At 46.4% G+C, this 26298-nt stretch overlaps 1 protein-coding gene across 1 annotated transcript in view; it reads left to right on the forward strand.

The window, feature by feature from the left end:
- The window catches only part of Dpy19l3 (dpy-19 like C-mannosyltransferase 3), a 70446-nt gene that overhangs the window by 17107 nt on the left and 27041 nt on the right, over positions 1–26298 (forward strand). The window contains exons 4-10 of the mRNA XM_051206960.1: positions 8303–8393; positions 10835–10956; positions 12025–12170; positions 14731–14854; positions 16382–16516; positions 21293–21424; positions 23872–23973. Coding sequence (XP_051062917.1) covers positions 8303–8393; positions 10835–10956; positions 12025–12170; positions 14731–14854; positions 16382–16516; positions 21293–21424; positions 23872–23973 — 852 coding nt within the window. The remainder of the gene's footprint in view (positions 1–8302; positions 8394–10834; positions 10957–12024; positions 12171–14730; positions 14855–16381; positions 16517–21292; positions 21425–23871; positions 23974–26298) is intronic.

The raw sequence follows: 26298 nt of genomic DNA on the forward strand, positions 1-26298 counted from the left end.
ATATTGTAGACCAGGCTGGCCTCACACTCACAGGCGTGCACTGCCATATCCAACTTCCCAAACTATTATTTTTAAGTTGCAGGATTAGGCGTGTGTATATACAGGCACACACGAGTGCTATGCCCCCAGGTGCCACAAGAGGGCATTGGATCACCTGGAACTGTGCCAGGCGATTGTGAGCCCGCCCTTGTCGGTGCTGGGCATGGAACTGGGGTCTGCAGAAAGTGCCCTCGACTGCTGAGCCATCTCTCTGGCTCCCCAGAGTGTTTGCTTTTGTTTTGTTTTGTTTTGTTTTGTTTTTAGCAGACAAAATAGACCTCAGGATAATGTGACACTTGTCTCTTTGATTCATTCATTCCTTTAAATGAAAATTCAAGCTAACTAAAACTAACATCCTTTCTACTTGTAATTTTAAAAGTTTCATTCCCTCCCTCCCCTCTCCTCCCTCCCCTCCCGTCCCCTCCCCTTTCCTCTCCTCCCCTTTCCCTTTGTTCTACGCCCCCCCCCCCCAAGGATTGAACCCAGGGCCTAGTACATTGCAGTAAGTGCCTAAAAGTATTCCTTAAATAATTCTTGGAGCACAGAGGAAATGAATGCTGGATATTTAGAAATTAGAAATTGAAATCTAGAAAGCAGAGATGCATTTCAAAGCAGTGTGCAGAGTTTTGTTGTTTCAAATAGTATAATATAGGATAAGTGAGTACCCAGAAATGAATGGAATATTCCTTTGTGGAAGTGGAACATGAACAATCTGGCGGGGGGGGGGACGGATGGGGGGGTACAACTAAGTAGTGGATAGTAAACAGGCAAACATTTGGTGGAAATGAAAACTGCCAGTGTGGCCTTATCCACCAAAGCACAAAGATGGGCGAAATAAAATAGAAATACAGAAACTAAAACCCAGAAGCAGGTCATGACTTCACAGGTAGCTTGTCTATGCAAATCTGAGGTCTTAGGTAGGTAGCAATCGCCAAGTGTAGCCCCAGAAAACAATTTCTGTAATTTTCATAGTGAGTACTTGGCCTTTATCCTAAAAATACCAAGCACTAGTGATTATTATTATTATTTTTTAATGAAGAATTTTCCCGAACTAGGGATGCAAGTAAGGGCTTTCTTTGCCCACTAGGTAAATTATCTACTTCAGAGCCATGCCCCCAGCCCCTCACTGGTAGATTCTAGCCATAGCTGTAGCCATCCAAAGTCTTACAAACAAAATACTCCAAATACTCCAATAGCATTCAAACCATTCTAGAACACACAAAGACTGCAGCTGGTACTCCTGTGTTACTTAGCATCTACCCATGGCTGGAATGTTGCTCCTGGAGGAAACATGTTTATGTACATATATATATATATATATATATATATATATGTGTATGTATGTATGTAACATATAGATTATACCCTGAGCTCTTGAAATCCTCCTCCTCATAGTGTGTATTGTATTTTATGAAAGAGAAGTTGAGGTTCAAAAGGATTGAGTGACATCACTGTTTCTCCATGCTACAGTAGAGTGGGGGCAGCCGATGTCAGAAGTGGATGTCCATGCTACACTCACCCCCTGTCCTCTTCCTCCTCTGTTCATCTTTGTGTGAGAGCTGAATAGGGCGACTCACTCCATCTAGGACCCATGATCGCTGGGCATTTTGGATTTGTCACAACCCTGAGTTTGTGCACAAATGGCTGCATGTACACTGGGCACATTGAGTTTCGGATACGCAGCCTCCGCAGTGCTGAGGTGAGTGTGTGCTAACAGGGCCAGCTCCTCCCTCGGATCTTTACCAGCGGGCCTTCCTCAGTCCTCAGCCCTCCTGTGCCCTGGAGGATGAGCCTTCCCGCCACGCCCAGCTGGTTCATGTGCACATAGCTGTGCTGTTGGCTTCTCTCCGTCTCTGCCAGAGCAGGCGCTCTGCAGTTGACAATTTCACGTCCGCTCCCATCTGGGCACGCGTCTGCTATTCCTCTTTTCCCTTTTGAACTGCTGTCTCATTTTAATTACCTGTAGGCCCTGTTCATCTCTTGTGGTTCTTTCTGGAACCCTTTCCAGTTGTGCTTGAGTGCATAGCCCTGCTCTAAAAAGGCGCGTAGTGAGATGACCAGTGATCTCCAAGGTGCTAAACTCGGTGGCAGTCAGTCAGCCTGGTCTGTTGCCATCCAGTCCTGGCTTGCAGGACACGTCCTTTGGGAGTTGGCTCCCGCCTCTGCAGCTGAGCCCTCGAGTCTTCTAAGGCTGTTCCCCAGCCTCTGACCTATTCTTGCCTGAGAACCCAGGTCTCTTCTATCCATGCTTCTAAGGTCTTCGTGCTGGTGACTCCCAGTAAGAAACCCTGATCCAGACCCTTAGATGGCCACCTTCTTCTGGTGTCCGGTGGGCATTTCAGATGCAGCAGGCCAAAGCCCTGGCCCTTCCCAGGCCTTGATGTTTCCCCATACCTGTAGCTCACAACTTCATGTCTGACTGGCAGAGCCTACATGAAGTCCCTCAGCAAACCCCACTCCTGAACACCCCGTGTCCAGAAGCTGACTGTCCGGAGACTGCCTTTTCTCAGCCTGGGTCACTACAGTGACACATTAATGCAAGCTCAGCTTTGTGCCTTTCTTTCTCTCTCTCTCTCTCTCTCTCTCTCTCTCTCTCTCTCTCTCTCTCTCTCCCTCCCTCCCTCCCTCCTTCCCTCCCTCTCTCTCTCTCTCTCTCTCTCTTTCTTTCTTTTGGTTTTTCAAGACAGGGTTTCTCTGTGGCTTTGGAGCCCGTCCTGGAACTAGCTCTGTAGACCAGGCTGGCCTCGAACTCACAGAGATCCGCCTGCCTCTGCCTCCCAAGTGCTGGGATTAAAGGCGTGCGCCACCAACACCAGGCTTGTTCCTTTATTTTTTAAAACGAGTATAGACAGTGGCTTTCATTATGAAATGTCACACATGCTGTCAATGTGCTAGGCTCTGTTCATCTCCTGTACTCTGCTCATCTCTTCCTGCTTCTGCCTTCATGAATATTGTCCGCGTGTGAGGGGAAAATGGAAAGATTGGATTTGTTGTTTGATTGCCCCGGTCCTGTCTTGCTCCCCTCCCCCCCCAACACCCCCCCTACCTAGCTACCCTTCTGCTTCCCATCTCACATATGTCTGTGGTATATCTAGCTCTGTGTGTGAGCAAATGCGGCCACTCTTTGTCTTTCTGAGGCTGGACCACTCTGAGTATGTGCAACTCCAGCCCCTTGGGATCTGACACCTTCTTCTGGCCATCGTGGGCACCTGCACAAATGTGGCACAGACACATGTACACATAAATAAAAATCTTCACATTTACAATGTGGATGTATTATATAGGGTCGTGTGTGTGTGTGTGTGTGTGTGTGTGTGTGCAAGCATGGTGGTACATGTCTATAATCCTAGTGCCAGGCAGCCTGAGCTTGCTAGTGAGGCTCTGTCTCTAAATAAATATAAGTCACCTGGTATAAAAACAAACTCCTAACTTCCCTCTGCACACTTAACCCTTCCTAGCTCTCAAGAACAGCTGGGAGCAGACGGGGTGCCCTCCATTACCTGCTCCTGCCCTTCGTGCCCGCTCTTCCTCTACAGTCACCGCACCCACGCGGCCACGCCTTCCGGCTGTCCCTGGTGCTCACGCACGCTGCTGTGTGACTGGCAGGCCTTTCCCTCAGGTATCCGTTTGGCCCACGGTTACCTGCAGATCTCTGCCCAGACACCTCCTCACCACTCTGTCCTTTCCCTTTTTCGAGACAGGGTTCATCTATTTAGACTTGGGTAGCCTGGGACTCACTTGTGCAAACCAGGAACTCATGGCAATCCACCTGCCTCAGCCTCCCAAGTGCTGTGATTAAAGACATGCTCCACCACACCCATACCCAGCTACTTGCAGCATTTTTTTTAGTTGTTTTGTTTCTTAGTTTCATTTTACACATGTGAGTGTTTTGCCTGCACGTGTGTGTGTGTGTGTGTGTGTGTGTGTGTGTGTGTGTGTGTGTGAGCCATGTGCATACCGGGTGACTGTGGAAGCTAGAGGACTGGGTTAGACTCCCCTGGATCTGGATGGAACTAGACTTACGTCTAGGCTTCCAGGAGCCTTTCCCTTAAGCGCCGTCCCTTCTTGTTCTTCTGGATCTAGGGCTGGATTCTTAGCCCTCTTTTGTTCCCGCCTTGTTTGCTCGGCTCCCTTGGCTTCTTCCAAGCCTGTTTCCTTGGGCTTCTGTTTCACCAGCTTGCCTGCCGTGATAGGTTTCAGCCTGTGGCATTTGCACACTTCTTCAAAGCGAGGTGTCCCTGGAATAGCCAGGGTTAATCCAAAGATGCTGATGGCTTCCAGGCAGGCCCAGTGCGAGCTGGTAGAGCCTGCAAGACTTAACCTTCTCACCAACGCTGCTTGTCAGCTGTCACGTGTCACAGCTTTAATCAACTCTGGGGGCAGGAATCCTTACATCCTAACAGATGGATGTGAATTTAACCAGACAATAAACCATGTACGTGCAGTAAATACGTTTGCCAAGGACATGGTTCCCAGTGTGGCTCTCTGCACAGCTGTCTTCCCTTGAGCTCCCATATCTTGGTGAGATGATTTGTTAGCCTAACTCTTGAAACAGCGTTTCAGAGAGTAAATGGGTCGTTGGCTTCTCCATTCCCAGCATCTTAATTATTGGGGGGTAGGGAGGGAACAGTTTTTATCAACGAAAGTTACTGATGTGAAATTTTAAGAACTGAGCTTGATGTGTTCCCAAATTGGGTGTCATTTGTCTCCAAGGGCCTGATAACCTTTCAGGCATATCCAGAAGCTTGATCACACAACCCTGGGGTACAGACCAGGAGCTGTTTTTCCCCTTTAGTACGTAAATTGCTATCCAAGCTACTACTGCAGAGTTTTTAGGGATGTGGATCTTTAAAACTATAGTTCACGGGTCTAGAGAGATGGGTTGGAGGTTAAGAGCGCTTGCTGCTCTCCTGGAGGGCCCGAGTTCAGTTTCCACACCCTTAACTATCTGCTTGTAACTGCATGGAACTCTAGCATCCAGAGGTCTGACACCCTCTGCTGGCTCTGTGGGTTCATGCTTGCGTGTGCACGTGCACACATGCTCACAAAAAAAAAAACAAAACAAAAAAAAAAAAAAAAAAAAAAGAATTCCGTTCATCGTTCATCTGTCTTTCTTCTTTCCGTCGTTATTTTCAGACAATTCTTCCAGCAAGTGCTGCTCTCCCCTCAGAACCTATGCAAATTAAACTGTGGAATATTTGTCCGCTTTGCATTCTGCGGAGGGTAGCATCTACGGATGTACATTTTCATTGGCGCAAACCACCAGACAAAGTATAAATTGCTGTAGAACTGGGAAAGCGTTTGAGTGAAGCAGATGTTCTCGTAGCACGAAGCAGATGTAAAACTTGCGAGTGTCTGTCTAATAAAGGATAGCATTTGGTTCTAGACAGCTGGTGCCAGGATTACCAATTAATCATGTTTGAATGCGTTTTTTACTAATTAGATCCCCCTTTGGTTTTTACTGCTCTGGATGTTGTAAAGAGGAGGAAGGGCATAAGAAAGCTTTCCACTTTTTACACTGAATAACCCCCCCCATCTTTATAAGACTTTTTTTTTTTTTTTTTTTTTTTTTTTATTCTCACAGTTTTATAGGAAGTGAAACCCAAAGATGTGACTGACCGCTGGCTCCCCCTCCGGGAGTCAGGCTGCCCTGTGGAAGGCAGTCAGCCCTGCAAACACTGCGAGGCAGCTGGAAGAAAAGAGGGGTGTAATTACACTTAATGTGGGTTTATTTTCGTTTTACTCTTTTGCACGGACAAAAGCTAGTATTTGCTCAGTTAACACCAATAGGCAGCCTCCACGGTTGTCTACCTGAGTGGGAGTTTGGACAGCACAGAACCGCAGGGTACCAGTTCGGTTTTATACGACCAAAAGCAACAGAGCATGTGTTCCAAAAGATGGAAGATGGCTAGGGCGGTTGAGAAGTCGGTTCCACTATGGAAGCTGAGGAGGGGGGCTGGCCCCCAGAGTCCTTCCCATGAAGCAGGGGTGCTGAGGCTGAGTGTCGTGTGGGGCTTTTGTCTCGTTTTGCTTTTGCACTACAGGGATCAAACCCTTGTGCAGGCCAGGCTAGTGTATACTTACGGGCACTCTGTAGCACCTCTTTGTTGTTTACTTTGTTTTTTTGAGACAGGGTCTCTGTGTAGCTCTGGCTGTCATGGAACTTGATCTATAGACCAGGCTGGCCTCGAACTCACACCTGCTGCCTCTGCCTCCCGAGTGCTGGCATTAAAAGTGTGTACTTCCATCCCTTCTAAAACTTTTATTTTGAGATGAAATATTACTGTGTAGCCCAGGCCGGACTTCTAGCTGTGGTCCTTCCTTCTGTCTCCACCTCCTGGGTACCAGAACTACAGACCTGAGCCGCTGTGCCTAGCAGACTCCTCCTCTTCCCCCCTCCCTCCCTCCCTCCCTCCCACACTTCTCCCTCATTCCTCCTCCCCTCTTTCCTCTGCTTTAATGCTTAACTTCCCCCAAGATATGTTCATTTTCTATGAAAGTACGTTGCATATATAAAGTTTGTCCTCACGTGTTCCTAGAAGGAGTAAATACAAGTTGATAGTTTATCCTAGAGTCAATAGTTGGATATTTTGACATTCTTATGCAATTCCATTTAAATTGTGTGTGTGTGTGTGTGTGTGTGTGTGTGTGTGTGTTGTGGTGTATCGTGGCATATCTGTGGTGGTCAGAGGACCTCTTGTAGGAGTTGTCTGTTCTCCTTCAGCCGTGTGGGCTCAGGGGATGGAACTCAGGTCATCAGGCTTCATGGCAGGCTACCTGCCCAGCCATCTCAGCAGGTTGTGTTTGCACACTCTTAGTTATTAGGAATATTTCACTAGTGATTTTAACATAAGCATGGGAGTGGGTTCTTAGTGTTTGTATATTTTACTCTATTTTTTTGTTTTGTTTTGTTTTTTGAGACAGGGTTTCTCTGTGGCTTTGGAGGCTGTCCTGGAACTAGCTCTTGTAGACCAGGCTGATTTTACTCTATTTTTTTAAGCTTTGCATCTCTTCCCCTCCCCATCCCGTGTATACATGCATGATGAATGGAGCACGTATCTGCCAGGGTACATGTGTGGAGGTCAGAGGATAAGTTATGGGAGTCTGATTTCTATTTCTACCCTGTGCATCCTGGGGATGGAACTCAGGTTGTCAGGCTTGGCAACAAGCACCTTTATCTGCAGAGCCCACTCACTGGCCCAGATTCATAGTATTTTTAAAGGATGAGTAGAAGAAACACATTAATTCACAGGTCTGAATATAATAGCCCAAGTGGTTCTCCTTTTTAAAAATTTATTGTTTTTTTTTAATGTTACTGTGTATGACTGTGTGCCTGTATGTTTCTAAGTGTACCGTGTGCATGCAATGCCCACAGACACCGGAAGGAGGCAGCAGATCCCCCTGGACAGTCGTGAGCACATGTCCTCTGCAAGAGCAGCCAGTACTCTTAACCATTGATGAGCATGTCTCCAGCCCATAAATGGTTTTTTTAGATAAGTGTTTATGACTCTGAAACACTCGTGGTCCTGACATGAGGACTTTAGCAGCCAGTGTGTGTGTTTATGGCCTCGCCTGGCTACCTGAGGTGTGTGGTGACGTGTATGGCACTGCTTTTTTTCCAGTGTGATCTCAGCTCTAGGACCTGGCTTTTGGAACACTGGCGTAAAGGAGTCTGTGATGGCATAGATTAAAGTCTTTTAAATCATTTATACTTCCTTTAAAAACAATGTGTCTACAGTCTCTTTGTTGCTGAACCATCTCTCCCTCCCCACTGCTCTGAGATACTATTATTATTACTTGGGTCTAGTGATTTTCAAGAGGTTTTGTTGTTTTTGTTTGTTTGATTTTGTTTTGTTGTAATTTGTGTGAAACCATGAACTTTGAATTACCCACTTAAGTAGAACAAATTCTGTCTGGTTTTAAAAGTGGTTTCACCTCTAAAAGTAGAGAGAATAATGACCCAGCCCCTGGATATCCAGCCTGTCGCCCAGCATCAGCATCCTCAGCCTTCTTTTGGTGGCTTTGAGGCAGGATCTCTCCATTTAGTCTCCAGACCAGCCGTGAAGTCATGACCCTCCTGTCTCCGCCTCCTGCTGGGATCGTAGGCAAGTGCCTCCATGCCTCCCCATGGCGGGATTTCTGGAATTTGCAGAGTATCTTTTCCCTCCCAAGTTCTGTAGTTCTGCATCTTGTTTCTATAGTAACGGTGGGTGTTTCAACAAAACTAGGTCAAGTAAACCCAGTAGTTCTCACTTTGTTTCAGGAAGTGGAGCGAGAAATCTCCTTCAGGACGGAGTGTGGACTGTACTATTCATACTACAAGCAGATGCTGCAAGCGCCGACCCTCCTGCAAGGTAATCGTAACTGCTCCTGTCTGGGTGCTGTAATTCCTCTGCCATCAGGCAAGGCCTGCTTTGCACTGATGCATTGGGGCGGGTGTGGGTGTGCGCGCACGCACGCACGCACGCACGCGCGTGAGTGTATGGTGTGTGTGTGTCTGTGTATATGTATGTGTGTCTCTGTGTGTGTGTGTACGTACGCACACATGCACACACCTTTTGGCTTTTTGTTGTTTTTGTTTTTTTTCAGACAGAGTACTCACTCTGTAGACCAGGCTGGCCTCAGACTCTGAGATCCACCTGCTCTGCCTCCCCAGTGCCAGGATAAAGGCGTGTGTCACCACACCTGGCTCATAATTTTAAATGTATGAATGTCTTGTATACTGTGTGTGTTCCTGGTGCCTGCGGAGGTCAGAAGACAGTTCCATGTTCCCTGGGACTGGAATTAGAGATAGTTGTGAGCTGTCACGTGAGCTCTGGGAATCAAACTGGAGTCCTCTGGAAGAGCAGCCGGTGCTCCTAACTGCTGAGCCTTCTCTCCACTCCCATCGCCTCTGGTTTTATTTTATCAGATGGTAATCCCATTCCAGGCACTTCGGAGCCAACCTGTCTTCCCAACTCTCAAAGAGGGAAACAGGCAAAGGAGGCAGGCAGTGTCCCGAGAAATTCCCACGGCTTCCGACACCTGCAGGCAGTCACCATGGGGCACAGTGTACAGCGAGCGCTCTTACAGCATCCGGGATCTGTGTCTTGGGTGTGCTCGCCCTCCCTTCTTGACAGTTTATCTTAACAACTTTAATGTCCAGCTCTGCCTTGATCAACTGGCTAATCCTCAAGCTGTTTTCAGCATCAAAGCCACAAACCCTGGTTTGGCAAGCGTCAGGGTCCCTGAGCATTTAAGGAACCCTGTCAGGATGCTGAGGGTAGAGCTGGGTCTCTGTCCCCTCACTGCTGGCGTGAGCCCAGGTCAGGGGTCTCATCATCGTGGGTGATAGCAGTCCCTCTATCAGGGCCATCAGTGAACTGCGTACCCCTGCCAGGTGGCAAAATCAGCTGATGCTATTGACGGCCCGACGGGACGAGCAATCCTATGATGAGTACTTTTGAGGAAGAAATTTTCTTTTAAAAAATTCTTTGCCAAATTTCATGTGTGTGTATAATACACCCCGCATTGTCCCCCAGTCTCTGCTAAACCTTTTCTTCCTAACAAGTTTCCTGTGTGCTGATCACATCTTTTCTTTGGTTTGTTTTGTTTCATTTTGTTTGTGACCCACGGAGTTAAATCGTCGTTGCCTGCATAATTGCTTGTGGGTGGCATTTACTGGAGCACAAGCAACTTAGCAGTGGTTATACCATCGAGGAAAATCAATCCGCCCGCCCCAGCAAGCGTGAACCGCCAATGGCTTCTCGGGCATGTGTCTCTAATTCTTTGGAAAGCCTCCATGCCGGTTTCTGCAGTGGCTGTCCCAACTTCCAGTCCACCAGCAGTCAACGAGGGCTCCTCCTGCCCCCGACCTCTCCAGAATTTGTTGACACTTGTTTCCTTGATGATGCCCAGTGTGTCCTGCGTGAAATGGAATCTCCAAGTCACTTTAATTTGCGTTTCCCTGATGGTTAAGAATGTTGAACACTTTTTAAAAGATCTGTCAGCCGTTGTGTTCCTCCTTTTGAAAACTGTCTGTTCAACGGTTTATAAACCCACTTATTGATTCATTCGTGGTTTTGTTTTTATGGTGTCCAGTTTTTATAGTTCTTTATGTGCTCTAGATATCAGTTGTCCATCTGAGATGTACCTGGCAAAGATTTTCTCCCGTCCTGTAGGCCTTTGTGTCTGCTCTGTGATGTGTTTCCTTTGCTGTGCACAAGCTTTAAATTCATGTCATCACATTTGTCATTGGGGGGGGGGTGGCAATCTGTCAGGGTTCTGTTCGGAAATTCCTAAGTGTACCTGTGCTGTGTGTGAAGTGTTCCCCTCTCGCAGGTGTCCATAGATGGTGTGGTTTGTGGTTTTTTTGTTTGTTTGTTTTGGAACTTACTCTGTAGACCAGGCTGGCCTTGAACTCACAGAGATTCGCCTGCCTCTGCCTCCAGAGTGCTGGGATTAAAGGTGTGCGCCACTACTGCTTAGGCGTGCGCGCGCGCGTGTGTGTGTGTGTGTGTGTGTGTGTGTGTGTGTGTGTGTGTGTGTGTAACACACGTTTCTGATGCTTTTGTCAAATATTGGGTCGCCGTCATTGCATGAGTTTATTGCTGGGCCCTTTGTTGTCTCCCATTGTTCTGCATGTCTGTTTTCTGTCTCTTTGTCTCCCTGCCTTTGTCACTGTGGCGCTAGTTTAGTCTGAAGTCAGTTGTGACCACGCCGTCAGCATACTAAACAGTCCATGGGTCAAGTTGCATGGAGGGAGAAGTATGAGTGTAATTTCTTTCTCTTGATTTTTTTTTTCAAATATCCTTAGGTTTTCATGGCTTAATCTATGACAATAAAACTGAATCCATGAGGACAATTAACCTCCTTCAACGAATGAATATTTACCAAGAAGTTTTTCTCAGTGTTTTATATAGAGTTCTCCCCATCCAGGTATGTGCATCCTCTTCATTGGATTCTCAGTGTCTGAGGAAGGTCCTCTCCTGCTGGGTCAGAGTGGGAGTCTCATTGTGTTCTTCAATTTCAGCTGGTTTTGTAGTGAATTGTCACTGTGGGCTCCCAGAGCTTTGCTTTGTTATGCTTTTGTGGTTTTGCTTTTTTAATCCTGTAAAATACTGTTACTTATTTTTACAAGTAGATGCTTCCTGGCTTATCTCATAATATGCCTGCTGTCTAGAAGCTTCAGACAGCTTCACTTGAAAATGTGTATCCATTACTGCTAACCAGTTTTTCTATGGGGAGGAGAAATGTCAAGATGGTTTCTCTGTATAATAGTCCTGGCTGTCCTGGAACTGGCTCTGTAGACCAGGCTGGCCTCAAACTCACTGAGATCCACCTGCCTCTGCCTCCTGAGTGCTGGGATTAAAGGTGTGCGCCACCACTGCCCAGCTTTATGATTTACCTTTATGATTTAAAGAAAAATACATAAAATTATCAGATCGCAGTGACCACTTCTCAAGTGAGTGAGGCAGATTAGACAGCATTGGTTTGTCTTGAGGTCTCCTTTGCATCTTCTCTTGCTAGTTTGAAGAAGGACAGCTACCCTTGAGAGGTGTAAATTTCTCCCATTTTATAGCCGGACCTAGGTTTCAGTTTTTAAGAGTGAACAAGTTTTTTCCCACAAAGGGCCATTAGTCAACACTACCCCAGAGAGCAGAGACCCACACAAAGCCTGAGCCAGCCCCACAATGTTACAAGACAGTGACCAAACAAGGGCTTGCCCCGTGTGTGCCTAAAGATGGGAAAAGTAAAACCTCAGCCAATCAAAACTGTATTAATGTAACCGCTCCAGCCAGCCTGCCTGCCGCCATGTTCCCACCATGACAGTAATGGACTCACCCTCTGAAACTGCACCCACAGTAAACTGTTTCTTCTATGTGTTGTCATGGTTACAATGTCTCTTCACAGCAAGAGCAAAGTAACTAAGATGCTAGGCAAATCGGCTCCCACTGAGTTGCATCCCCAGCCCTGATGCTCAGTTTTTATTGTTGCCTTTTACAGAAGTATCTAGAACCTGTTTATTTTTATATCTACACTCTCTTCGGGCTCCAAGCAGTCTATGTCACAGCTCTGTATATAACCAGCTGGCTCCTTAGCGGCACCTGGCTGTCAGGACTGTTGGCAGCTCTCTGGTATGTCACCAACAGGTGAGTTGGGTCAGTTTGCTCTTCTCCTTTCCTGGTTTTGGGTAAGAATGTTGTGCAAATGTAGCTGAAAGGAATGTGGCTGGTGAGCCAGAGCACAGTGTGCCGTGATTTCTTGGGGTGAAAGGATGTTTCTTGTTTAGCGAGACAGAAAGCCCTGCTCAGAAGATTTCCCTCTGAGAAGTACCATACCACAGCCCCATCTGTTACTTGACCGCCCGCTCTGTGGTCAGTATTTCTTTAGTTAGCCACACCGCCTCATCTCTGCACAGCTAAGTGACAGCAGGGGTGTATGAGTGTGAAAGACTATGAGTGCATGTATGTGAGTGTGAGAATGCGACTGTGTGTATAATTGTATGTATGTGGGAGGGCAGGCGTACGTATGTGAGAGTGTGTATGAATGCATGTGTGTGCGTATGTTTGTGAGAGTGTATGTGCATATGTGTGTATATGTCTGAGAGTGTTGTGTGTGTGCGCATCAGTGTATGTGAGTGTGTGCAAGTATGTGTGAGTGTATATATGTAAGTGTGTGTGTGAGTATGTATGTGAGTTTGAGTGAGTGGGTGTGTAGGTGTGAATGTATGTATATGTATGTGGGAGTGTGTATGTGCATATGTGTTTGAGTGTATGTGTGAGTATGCGTGAGTGAGTGTATATGAGAAAGAGGGTGTGTGTGTGAGTTTGAGTGAGTATAGGTGGGAATGTATGTATGTGTGTGTATATGTAAGTGAGAGTGTGTGTATGTGCATATGTGTTTGAGTGTATGTGTAAGTATGTGTGTGTGTATGAGAGAGAGAGAGAGAGAGAGAGAGAGAGTGTGTGTGTGTGTGTGTGTGTGTGTTGAGCCCATGGCATTGTTTATGACCTGCAAGCATTCGACTACTAAACTATGTCCCAAACTTCTAAATTTTTTAATTTTGTGGCAGGATTTCAGTGCGTTGTCTCTGAACTCGCTCTGAGGCTGAGGCCACATTCGAATTCAGCTCCTCCTGCCTCTGCTTTCCAAGCTGCTGCAATCAGAGGCCTCCCCACCTCACCTGACTTCCCTGTCCTTCATGATAGGATTTGCAGAAAAATATACAGTGCTGTGTATATGCAGTGCTTTCATTATTTATTGTTATCAATTATTTTATATTTTTACATTAATTTGTAAATGTGGAATCCTTATGAAGTAGCAGTTTAAAAACATATTCAAGATTATTAGCTGGGCACGGTGGCTCATGCCTTGTGAATCCTAGCACTCAGGAGGCTGAGACAGGAGGAGTACCACAAGTACAAGGGCAGCCTGAAGTATATAGCAGGTAACAGGCCAGTCTGGACTACATAATGAGACCCTGGTCTTGAAAAGAAACTTACAGTAGCAGTAATAGCAATAGTTGGTAAGGCCCTAAAGTCTTAATATGAATCCTCATATAGATTTTCTTCTTAGTCATATGAAAATCGTTTTTTAAATGTAGTCATATTTTATGCATTTGAATATTAGCCTACGTATGTGTGTGTATATGCACCATGTATGTTCCTGTTAGCCTTCACGTGGAGCTGTGACCTAAGGCTGGGTTCTCTGTGAGAGCAGCCAGTGCTCTTAACCTTTGAGCCATCTCTCCAGCCTTCCCAAAATTATTTTTTATTATAAGACTAGCAGATGCTTGTAATGTGTTCCAGCACTTTACAAAATCTATTCTTTTAACAGCCCTAGAAGGGGCTGGGTTGGGTAGTATACAACAAATAGAGTTCAAGGCCAGCCTGGTCTATGTCCTGAGCTCCAGGACAGTCAGAGACCCTGTCTCAAAAGCAAACAGCAACCCCACTAGGTAGATGCTGTCACCTCGGTTTTAGAGCTGTGAACCTTGGGTTTGTGCTCACACACTCTGAATGGCACTGTCGCTCTTTGCAGTGGCTATCGATTGCCCCAGTGTGGGTGTGTGGCCATGTGTGTCTCTCAGTACTGACTACACAGAGGCGAAAGCTTACCCCCTCGTGCCCGCTGGAGGGTGACATTATACTAGAGCAAGCTCTTTGAAAACATTCCTGCCATCAGCAAGTTTCAGATATAAAGCACAAAGGAAAACAGGGTCTGGAGAGCTGGAGAGATGGCTTGGCATTGGCTCCTCTGGCTGAGGACCCAGGTTGGGTCCATAGCACCCACAGGGCAGCTCTCAACCACCCCTGACAACAGTTCTTGGGGATCCAGTGCCCTCTTCTGGCCACTGCTGGCAAAACACACATACAGAAAAAAATCTTTAAAAGAAAAAGAACGGCAAAGAAGATTTTGCCTATAGCATCTAGAGAAATATTGGGGGGGGTTGGCATGGGCCCTTGGTGCCTCAGTATCCTCGATAACATGGGCTTGAACTCCGATCCCACCATTTAGTTAATGAGGAGCACGGGGTTTCATGTCACGGAGGTGATAGAGGTGAAGGCGGTGATGACAGTTGCCTTTCAGAACCCACGGCAGAACATGTGTGTCCCTGAAGAAAATGCCCCATGCCCTCCCCTGTATGAATTCCTTGGGGAAGTGATTACGAGAACTGTTATTCTGGTTGTCTGTGTTCTCTTCCTACAGAACAGATACCACGAGAGTTGAGTTCACCATCCCGCTGAGGGAGAACTGGGCTCTGCCTTTCTTTGCAATTCAGATCGCATCAATTACCTACTTCCTGAGACCAAACTTACAGCCTCTTTCTGAAGTAAGTTTCTAGAACACTTTGATTACTTATTCCTGTGTGTGTGTGTGTGTGTGTGTGTGTGTGTGTGTGAATGTGCCTGTGAGTGTGTGAATGTGCCTGTGAGTGAGTGTGTGAATGTGCCTGTGAGTGTGTGAATGTGCCTGTGAGTGAGTGTGTGAATGTGCCTGTGAGTGTGTGTGTGTGAATGTGCCTGTGAGTGTGTGAATGTGCCTGTGAGTGAGTGTGTGAATGTGCCTGTGAGTGTGTGTGTGTGAATGTGCCTGTGAGTGTGTGAATGTGCCTGTGAGTATGTGAATGTGCCTGTGAGTGAGTGTGTGAATGTGCCTGTGCCTGTGAGTGAGTGTGTGAATGTGCCTGTGAGTGTGTGAATGTGCCTGTGAGTGTGTGAATGTGCCTGTGAGTGTGTGAATGTGCCTGTGAGTGAGTGAATGTGCCTGTGAGTGAGTGTGTGTGTGAATGTGCCTGTGAGTGTGTGAATGTGCCTGTGAGTGAGTGAATGTGCCTGTGAGTGAGTGTGTGTGTGTCTCTGGGTATGTGGGGTATCACAGCACTCATAGGGAGGTCAGAGGAAAACTCAGGGGAATCATTTCCCTCCCACCACTTTGTGAGACCCGGGGATTAAACTGGGGTTCTCAGTGTCTCTACTCAGTTAGGTATTTTGCCAACCCAAAGTTTTTAGAGTACTCTTTAATCCCCCTGTTTCGTCTAAGAAGCAAGATGCTTCGGTTCACAGAGATAGCTCGCATCCCATAACCAAATGTCTTCTTTATTGTTTTGATTTTTTTGAGGCAGGGTTTCCCTGTGGCTTTGGAGCCTGTCCTGCAACGCACTCTGTAGACTAGGACTCAAAGGCATCCCCCTGCCTCTGCCTCGAGAGTGCTGTGATTAAAGGCATGCAACACCACCACCTGGTTTCAAATGTACTATTTTTAAATATGTGTGCAGTCATGTGTCCGTGTATGGGTGCAGGCACTTGGGTTCTGGTGCCTATGGGAGGCAGAGAAGGGCACTGATCTCGTCAAGCTGGAGTTACAGACAGCCGTGCGCAGCCCCGGTTGGGTGCCGGACTGGGGTCCCCTGTAAGAGCGGCAGGCACTCTTGAGGGCTCAGCCACCTCTTCATTTCCAAGCTGAGCTCTTTGTCTCTGAGCTTTTTCCTCCTTTGCAAGGAAAATGTTTTCAAGTTAAAAATGACTTCTTTGCAGTCTACCTTCAAGTAGTTGCGGGAAGCCCACACATAGTTCTGTGAAGCTGTCAGAATTTCTGAGCCATGCTCTTGAGCTGTGGCTTGGTATATTACGGCCTCTAGATCAGCGTGCGATGCACATACCATATGTGAATATTTATATGGGAATGTCACCTCGGGATATTTACAGCTGAAGTAACAAATACAAGGGTTTCAGAGCAGTTTATGCTGTCTTTCCTTTTATGTGGTTTATAGGGATACGGGCTACTCTCAAGAAAGCATAACTGTGAGGTTTATGACTGGAGACGTAACTTATCCACAGGTTTCTCTTCTTTTCCTCAGAGGCTGACACTTCTTGCCATTTTCATATCAACCTTTCTCTTCAGCCTGACATGGCAATTTAACCAGTTCATGATGCTGCTGCAGGCGCTGGTGCTCTTCATCCTGGACTCCTTGGACATGCTGCCAGCCGTGAAGGTGAGCACTGATGATGGGGTGGAAACTGGTACAGAGACGGTGTCCTTGTGTACATCTGTGTCATTATTGCTGTGCTCACCTGATGCTGAGTGCTGAGTGCAGCCCGGTTTGACATCCTCAACACTTTTTTTTGAGATTTATTTTTAAATGTATGCAGATACTTTCCCTGCATTTAAGTGTGTGGGCCACATGTGTACATGCAGTACCCACAGAGGCCAGAAGAGGGCATTGGGTAACCCTGGAACTGGAATCACAGATCTTGTTAGCCCCCATGTGGGTGCTGGGAATTGAACTTGGGTCCTCTGTAAGTGTAGTTAGTGCTCTGAACCACTGAGCCATTTCTCCAGCCCCTCAACAATTTTTTTTCAAGTAAATAGTGCCTTTAGACACTGGAGGGATAGCTCAATGGTTTAGAGAACTTACTGCTCTTGCAGAGGACCTAGGTTCAATTCCCCTTATTCACATAGCAGCTCATGGAGTTACGTATCTGTAAATCCAACTCCAGGTGATCCAGTGCCCTCTTCTGGCCTCCATGGGTACTGCATGTATATGGTGCACATAAACTTACACAGGCAAATAATATAAATAAATAAATCATTTGACAATACATCTCTTCTAGGGATAAGTGTCGCAGTCTGTTGCCATTTGTGAACATGGCTTATAATTTAGAATATAGCATACTTCAAATTTTTTAGTATTGAGTACTTATTTTTTAATACAAAAACTCAATTGAGCCAGGCATTGGTGGCACACGCCTTTAATCCCAGCACTCAGGAGGCAGATCAGGTGGATCTCTGTGAGTTTGAGGCCAGCCTGGTCTACAGAGTGAGTTCCAGGACAGGCTCCAAAGCAATACAGAGAAACCCTGTCTCAAAAACAAAACAAAACTCAGTTGGCCATATAATTCTTTCAGAAGTGTTTTGTTTTAGTTTTTTTAAAGGATTTAATTTTACTTTACTATGTGAGTGTTTTGCTTGCATGTATATGTGTGTACTGCATGCATGCCTGGTACCCGCAGGGGCCGGAAGGGGCTCCAGGCCCCCTGTAATTGAAGTTGTGAATGGTTGCGAGCCGACAAATGGGTGTGAGAATCAGACCTGAGTCCTCTGCGGGAGCAGCCAGTGCTGCCGAGCCTACACACAGATGCACACTTACAGACATAATTTAGAAAACATATCTTGTCTGGCAGGAGTGGCACCCACCTTTAATTTAATCCCAGCCCCCGGGAGGTAGAAGCAGGGTGATCTCTGTGAGTTTGAGGCCAGCCTGGTCTAAGGATGAGTTCCAGGGTAGCCAGGACTACACAAAGAAACCCTGTCATGAAAAACAAAAATTAATTAAGTCTTTTAAAAAGAGAGTGGGCTGGAGAGATGGCTTAGCAGCTGATGCTTTCAGGTTTGCAGAGGGCCCCAGGTTCAATTCCCTGCACTCACTTGGCAGCTCATAGTTGCAGGGAATGAGACATCATCTTCTGACCTCCACAGGCTCCTGTATGCACACACATTCAAGTGCTTAGACGTAGCCGTATGATGCAGTCTTTTGAAAGCGAAGGCTGAGTGCAGACAAGCTAGAGTGCACACACGTCTCGTTCCTGTTCCAAGAACAGTGCAGAACCTGGGCGTGTACACAAAGCAAACGGTTGACCAGAAAGAGATGACGAGGGTGGGGGTTTGAGTGAAAATGGCCCCCTGGGTTTATAGGGGGTTGCACTATTGAGAGGTGGCCTTGTTGGATGAAGCCTGTCACTGGGGCTCTGAGGCTTCAGATGCTCAAGCCAGGCCCAGTGTCACTCGCTCTGCCTGCTGCCTGCTGGTCCAGATGTAGGACTCTCGGCGACTTTTCCAACACCACGTCTGCCCGCGTGCCTCCACGCTTCCCACAGTGATGATAATGAACTGAACCTCTGACCTGTAAGCCAGCCCCAATGAAATGCTTTCCTTGTAAGAGTTGCCGTGGCCATGGTGTCTCCTCACAGCAACAGAGAGAGACCTTGCCTGAGAAAACTAGAAACTAGACCCGAAGGAAAACGCGGCAGTGACGAGTCACCTGTTTCCTTTTCCCTTCACAGATCCCAGAGTAGGCACTTGGAAAATCAGAGACCCAGAAATAGCAGTAGATTCAGACAGAAAAGCACAACAAAAACCCTTTCTGTAGCAGAGGACCAGAAAGGAGAAAACTTAGCAAGACAGAAAACTAACAGCTCATGGCGGCCGGCACCTTCCAAAACAGGCAGCTCCTCTCCCAACTCTGCCAGCAGCTGATCTCGGGAGCACCTGGATGGCTCCCCTCCCCTGGGCCTCCCGAAGGGTGTCTGCCGTCTTCACCGGCTCCCACAGGCCACATGGGGGGGCGGTCTGACTTCAGCCAACACTTAGCTGTGATGATGGTACCCTTTCCCTCCCTGCCAGCATGGTATCAGAGGAGGCCGGCTTTGCCTTCCACTGCCAAGATCAGACCACTAAGAGACTTCACAGTCCGAAAAACACCTGGGACTCAGTGCTCAGCTCTAAATGGGGCATCCATCTCAACCCCCTTCTCCCAAGAAGGGGGCAGAAAGAAATGTAAGGGCTGTGAACTGCTGTCTCTGGGACATGGCATGGTTATGGCAGCATGAACTCACCACAGCTGTGGCCCCCTGCACTAAGTGGATAGGTAATCCCAGCAGGCAGCATTGCACTCAGTGGAGAGCACGTGAAAAAGGAAGGGGGATACATTCAGAGTGCCTGACGTGGGTGGGAGGGAGGAGCTGAGGTGCATAAGATCAAGCTCATGCACGTTAATTTAAAAAAAAATTAAAAGCATATATACCCACAGGCTGTGTCATCATGCCTGTTGTGAAACATTGTGATCTTAGTGACTTGTCTCACTGCTGGGACAAAACAAGTTAAGGATAAAAGGTTTATTTTTGTTCCATAGCTGCAGAGAAATATCAGTCTATCTTTCTGAAGACATGGAGATGGGATGGGTTGGGTCTGTCTGTGGTGTCCAGAGCACAAGGCAGCATTAGTTAGAGTCAGCAGGCAGGAGACAGAAGTGAGGATCAGAACCAGAGCTGTGCATAGCTGCGAAGGCCTGGTGCCAGTGACCACCTTCCAATGCTGGGCCCCTTCTCCGGAAGACTCAGCTCTTTGGCCTCTGTCAGCTGTGGTTACCTACATGAAACCTACCCAAGATCAAACCAGCCAAAATCCTGGTATCACCCTCCACCCCAGTAGCTGCTGCTAGTGGATAATTGCTGAGGGTGGGAGAACCATTCTTTACTGAGGATGTAGCCCTGGTGGGTCTTACACACGGTGATGGATGTCTCTCTCTCTCTCTCTCTCTCTCTCACACACACACACACACACACACACACACACACACACACACGGACAGCACTAACTGCACTTAGATCTGAATTCAGGAGGGAGCATATTGGGGGACAAAAGATAGAAATGGGCTAGATATGATCATATTCACTGTGTACATATAGGCAATCCCCTCCCACCCCCCCACCCCCATTTTAAGGCACCACAAGCTGGAGAACAAACCTTGAAAACATAAACCTATAAGGGTATATTTCAGAATCAGATCTTCATAGTTTTGTAGTGCTTTGAAGTTTAAATTTTCACAGATTAGTCATTGGTATGAGAAATTTACACATAGCATGGTGTATGTAGTTTGTATGAAATGGGAGGTGCCAGTCTGAAATGCATTGCCTATTGGTAATGGTGTTGAGTTTTGACCTTTGGCCCTACCTTCCTGTCAATTACTATTCCATTTCATTTTTTTTCTGTGTACAGTAAGGTACATTTTAATCCTAAAAACTAGCATCCTCCATCTTGTACTCCTGGTGACACCAGTCAGAGGCAGAGCCCACAGGCCTCACCTCTCTGTGCTTGAAGCAGATTGGTTTCCTTTAAGGTTAAAAGCGTGAACTATTAGGGAAGTCAAGTCTGATGAACAAAACTGCTATTTTTCATAGGTCCATGTGAAAAAAATTTACTTATTTTTCCTATGAGTATTTGTTAGTGTGTATGTATGTATGTATGTATGTATCTATTCCACGTGGTTGCAGTACTCACAGAGGCCAGAAGAGGGTGTCAGATCCCCTGGAGCTGGAATTACAGACAGTTGTGAGCTGTCATGAGGGTTTTCCGACTTAACTGGGGATGAATATAAACTAAATGAAGTCATGTATGGCAGGGTCCTGATGTGGCTGGTCTGGAAAGTAATGGGAGGAGATGAAATCTGACTAACTGCTGATTATAGATAGTAATTATAAAATGAAGAAAACTGAAAATTATAAATCGCATTTTGTCATTTCCCCCAAATACCCCTTTGTTTGTTTCCCTTTTCATTAATGTCATGCAAACTAAAACATTCTGTTATTGTTATTGTGCTGTAGAGATGGCTTGGTGATAAGCTCACCCTGTACCCACATCAAGTGGCTCACATCCACATAACTCCAGCTCCGGGGGATCTGGCACCCTCTTCTGGCCTTTGTGGGCACTGCATGCATGCACACATGCTCCCGCTCACATGGAGACACACACACACACACACACACACACACGCACGCACGCACGCACGCACGCGCACACATACAATTAAAGAGTAATCTTTAGTTAGTCAAAGTGAAAAACAAATGGAACTTAGGCAATGTTGTGTCCTTTCATAGACGGTGTTTCTTGGAGCTAGGTATGTGTTCTGCATTGCTGGTGACTGAAATGTGGCCACTGTGTCAACATGCCTTGGCCTCCTGGTGCAATCTCCATCGTGTCGTCTTTGTTGCAGGCCACCTGGCTGTACGGCATACAGATAAGCTGCTTGCTCCTCGTCTGTACACTTCAGTTCTTTAACGCCATGATTCTGGGATCGTTGCTCATCAGTTTTAACCTTTCAGTACTAATTGTGAGAAAACTGCAGGTAGGACTTTTTAATTTTTATAAACGGTATTTACTTTTAAATTTTTTAATTCTTAGTTCTGTGTGTGTGTTTCATGGATGTGCACATGAGTGCAATTCCTATAGAGGACAGAAGAGGGCGCCAGAGCCCCTGGACCTGGAGTTACAGGCTGTTGTGAGCTGCCTAAACTGAGTGCTGGCAACCAGTGCTAGTCCTGTGCAAAAGCAGTATACAGTCTTAACTGCTGAGCCATCTCTCCCACCCCATAAAATCTTACTGTCATCCTGAAATCGGATGAAAACAACCCAGTTCCCGGTAAAGCGCACCATCAAGGTTACGCTTGCTTTTCCCTATGAAATGCATGCCGAAACATTTGTTTCAAACTTCCTCGGTTCCCTGTGTCATTCTTTGCTTTTGGCAGTGATTGTCTCTGTGCAAATGAAACCCTAATTCCTGCATTAGCCCAGGTTCTTTACTTGAATGACACTAGACATAAAGCTGCAATGCAAGATGAAATTTGTAAGTATGTTCAGTAGTGCCAGTGTGTCCACTATAGTCTTCCAGGTCTGGACCCCTTGCTGCTTGATGGCGCCAACACCATCCTTCCCTATCCTCACACAGCCAGTTAGTGACATTGAACTGAATTAAAATGGTCTGTTGTCAAAACTCAGAGAATCTAAATAAATGCTTACAAAGGCCCAGGGATCCCTGTGAGGTATTACAAAACCATGTAAAGTTCATTTATATTTTCAATTCTTTGAGAGTTTTATACGTGTGTACCGTATATTTCCATCCTGTTGACTCCCACTCCTCAACCTCCAGTCCTCTCCCCAGACCCCCCAACACGCCCCCGTCCCAACTTCTTGTCTCCTCCCTCCTTTATAAAATTAAATTACCCACGGCACGTAGTTAGTTCTGACCATCCACTGCAGCCTGAGCAACCTGCTGGGAGACAGAACCTCAGGAAAATGACTCCGTCTCTCAGCAGCCATCAGCTGCCAGCCGTTCCTCAGTTAAGGGTTGGGCTGCATTAGCTCTTCGCCATCCGTGCTGGAATCTGACTTGATCTGTACATGTCTTTTGAAGGTAGGCGCACCTGCCGAGGGTTCATGAGTGCAATCCCCAAGCCATGTCCTGCAGATAACATGTCAGAACTTTCTCTCTCTATCCCCGTCCTGCTGTTCCCTGAGCCTCGAGGTGGGGTGTGGTAAACGTGTCACATTTAAACACGCATAGTCGGTAATCCTCTATACTTGATCAGTTATGAGTCTCTGCATTAACCACTGCCCGATGCAGAAAGAGGCCTCCCTAACCAAGGTTGAGAGAATGACAGATCTGTAGATAGAAGCAAATACTTAGAAGACAGTTTGACAGCATGGCTGTTCAACAAAACAACAAGCATAGTTTTTTCCAGGGCTGATGACCTCCCCAGCCATGTGCTTTTGATTAAGTTTACAGAACCAGGCATGAATTCCCTCCTGGTGCATCAACCTCATCCAATCAGAAAGCAGTTGGTTACTCCTGTAACGGTCATGCCACCATCATACCAGTGGGCACACCTTGCCTGGCAGGCCAGTATTTTAGCATGCAGGGTCAGTGCTAGGTAAGACCATTGATGTCTTCCCTACCCCCAACCACTACCCTACCCAGCATCCTGCTTAGCAACCTTCCTTCACCATGAGAGCTAATCTGCTGAGGGAATTTTTCCAATCAGTTCCAGTCCCCTCTCTCTCTCTCTCTCTCTCTGTTTCTCTCTCTCTATTTCTCTGCCTCTTTCTCTGTCTGTCTCTCTGTGTTTATCTGCCTCTGTCTCTTTCTCTACAGAGAGAGACAGAGAGAGAAAGAGACAGAGGCAGATAAAGTTTCTCTGTCTCTGACTCTTTCTTTCTCTGTTTCTCTCTGTCTCTCTCTATCTCTCTCTGTCTCTCTGTCTGTCTCTCTGTGGTATCTTCATCAGTAGGAGCTTAGTTTTGTTTTGTCTTAGGGCCTTCCGGGGCCTTCCCATCCAATAACTCATAGGGAGCCCTCCCATGTGTTCACACCAGGCCTTTCATTTAATAACCTGTGCCTTCTAGGGGCAGCCTTGTTCACCCATGCAGGTGACCTCTGCTCACATTCCTTCTTTACAGAATTGCATTTTTGAGTCACTTTGCAAGCTAGTAGGTTCCCACAAGGCCTTTTGTGTGCATCCTGGTGTTGTTTCAACAGCTCCCCAGACCTTTCCTCCCCTCATCCCTGCTTAGACTTTACTACTGTACCCCCTTTCATGTCACATGTAAAATTACTAAAATAAAGGAAAAGAGAGCCCCTGAAGTTGGTCTTGTTTTCCACATGCTTCTCCGTGTGTGTTTCATGAGCCAACATCTTAAATCTTCAAATAATCTCAAGTGATTATGAAAGTTATGGCTGTCATTAAAATTTATTTAAATACTAATTAAAAATTAAAACATAATTCTCTCAATTTCTAGAAAAACCTAAAAACTGGGACCTTCCTGACTAGGATTGGGAAACTCATGTTGCATTTACTCCTAGTTTTCTGTTTGACACTTCTTCTCAACAACATTATTAAGGTAAGTTAATAAGTGAGGTTCAGTCCATTTTGAAATGTATTTGTGGTATTGGAGATATGTTTATGGTATTTTATGTCTTTGAACTTTTTATTAGGAATAGTTAAAACATAGTGAATCACTGAGTTGTGATTGACCTAGCAAGGGCCACACTTGGTTTTGTTGGTTTTAATTTTAATTTTCTGCCCTTTCACAACAGACACATTTTATCAGTCACTTTCCTGTTGCTGTGACAAAGCAACTCAGAGAAGAGTTTATTTGGGCTTATGGTCCCAGAGGCTTAGAGTCCAGGATGGCAGGCCAAGCAAGCTGTGGGCTGGAATTTTGAACTGTAAGCAGGAAACAGAGATCAAACTGGGAGTGGGGTGAGGCCTTAAACCCTCAAAGGCCACTGTAGTGACCGCACACTTCCTCCTTAAACAGTGCCACCGACTAAATGCCTGAGACTATGTGGGACATCTCATTGAAATCACTATGGTATCTGTCTTAGTTAGGGTTGCCGTTGTCATGAAACTCCATGGCCAAAGGCAGACTGAGGAGGAAAGGGTTTATTTTGCTTACCTATCACCAGTCACAATCCGCTGAGGGAAACCAAGGCAGGAACTCAGACAGGGCAGGAACCTGGAGGCAGAAACTGGAGCAGAGGCCATGGAGGGTGCTGCTTACTGGCTTGCTCTTCAACCCAGGGCCGGCAGCCCAAGGATGGTCCCACACAGGTTCACTCCCTATAGCCTGGTCTTCTGGAAGCATTTTCTCAATTGAGGTTCCCTCCTCTCCTAAAACTAGCCAGCACAGTGTGTCTGTCCTTGAACTCATCAGATTTAAAGCTCAACTTTAAAGACTATTCCCTGTGAGCACCGTGGTATTTTTTTGAATGATCGTTTTCTATTTGTTTTGTTTGAGAGGCTTTTGAGATTTCAGACCATTTTGTTGAAGGTGGGGGTTGTAATGAGTTCACTAGACCCAAGGTAATTGACAAATGGGTGTTTTATTGGGGAACAACTTACGTAGATGATAATAATAAAGACCCTCTAGGTCTTCCTGCTCCAGAAGATGCCCTTCTGACTCAGTCTGTGACCACAGAGACCGCCCCTCTCTTCCGATTTGCCTGCACCTGAGACCACGCCCAAAAGGGTGTGGCCACTAACACACATACACTGGCAAGGCAAGATTCCCCTGTAGGATATAACCCAGCTGGCCTTGAGCTCGAGTCCCACTGCCTAAGCCACCCTTGTGCTGGGACTACAAGTGTGCACTGCCAGGCCCCACAAGGTGGGTTTACCGGGAATTTTTTTGTTCAAAAGATGTGAGTTCATTTTTACTAAGTTAAAATGAACCCCAGGCTGGGATGTCATTGTGAGCGTATGTGAACTCCGTGCATACAGAGCCGTGAGTTCTAGTCTCACCACCAAAATAAATTTAAGGAACCTGGTCACTGGGTAGAATAGGCTGGCCTACAATTCACAGAGCTCTGCCTGACTCTTCCTGCCAGGCGCTGCCATGAAAGATGAGCACTGTCATGCCCGGCTTACTAAGATTTTTGTTTCGGTGCTCTGTGGCATGGCTTCGTTTACTGCTTGTCTGGTGGCTTCTGTTCTGTTGGACCTCAGTGCCCCATTAGGTTTTGGTTTATATTTTATTTATATATATATATATATATATATATATATATATATATATATATGGATGTTTTGCCTGCATGTGTGTCTGTGTACCACACATATGTCTGATGTTCCAGGAGAGGTAACAGGTCCTCTGAACTAGAGTTAGAGATGACTGAGCAACCATGTGTGTGTTACGAACAGTTTTCCTGCCAGCTTGGTCCCAGAGCCGCATCAGCCCCAGACACACTGTATTAGATATAAAGCTGTTGGCCTGTTACTAGCGTTTCTTATTGGCTAGCTCTGTCTTAAATATTAACCCATTTCTATTTATATAAGTATTTCCTCATGGTCTCATCTTACTGGAGAGAGGATCCGGACCTCTTCTCTCTCAAGTCTACATCTTGACTCTACTACATCTCTCAGAATCCTCCTTATTTGCCAACAGCACTTTATTCATTAACCAATAAGAGAAACATATATGCAGAGTGAGATCTCCCATCAATGTGTGTGCTGGGAATCAAACTTGGGTCCTCTGGAAGGGCAGACAGAGCTCCTAACGCTGAGCTGCCTTCCCAGTCTCCACTTGTTTTTAAGCTGGAGCAAAGCTGCAGTGATTTCGTCCATGTCTGTGCACCCCCCGCCCTCTCTTCTTGAAGGCTGGTCTAAATAAGAGACATCTGTGAACATCTTCCTTCCCCTCCATGTTGACTATCAAAAGGGAACC

Source organism: Phodopus roborovskii, unplaced genomic scaffold (assembly GCF_943737965.1).
Source record: "Phodopus roborovskii unplaced genomic scaffold, PHOROB, whole genome shotgun sequence".
NCBI classification, from domain to species: Eukaryota; Metazoa; Chordata; class Mammalia; order Rodentia; family Cricetidae; genus Phodopus; species Phodopus roborovskii.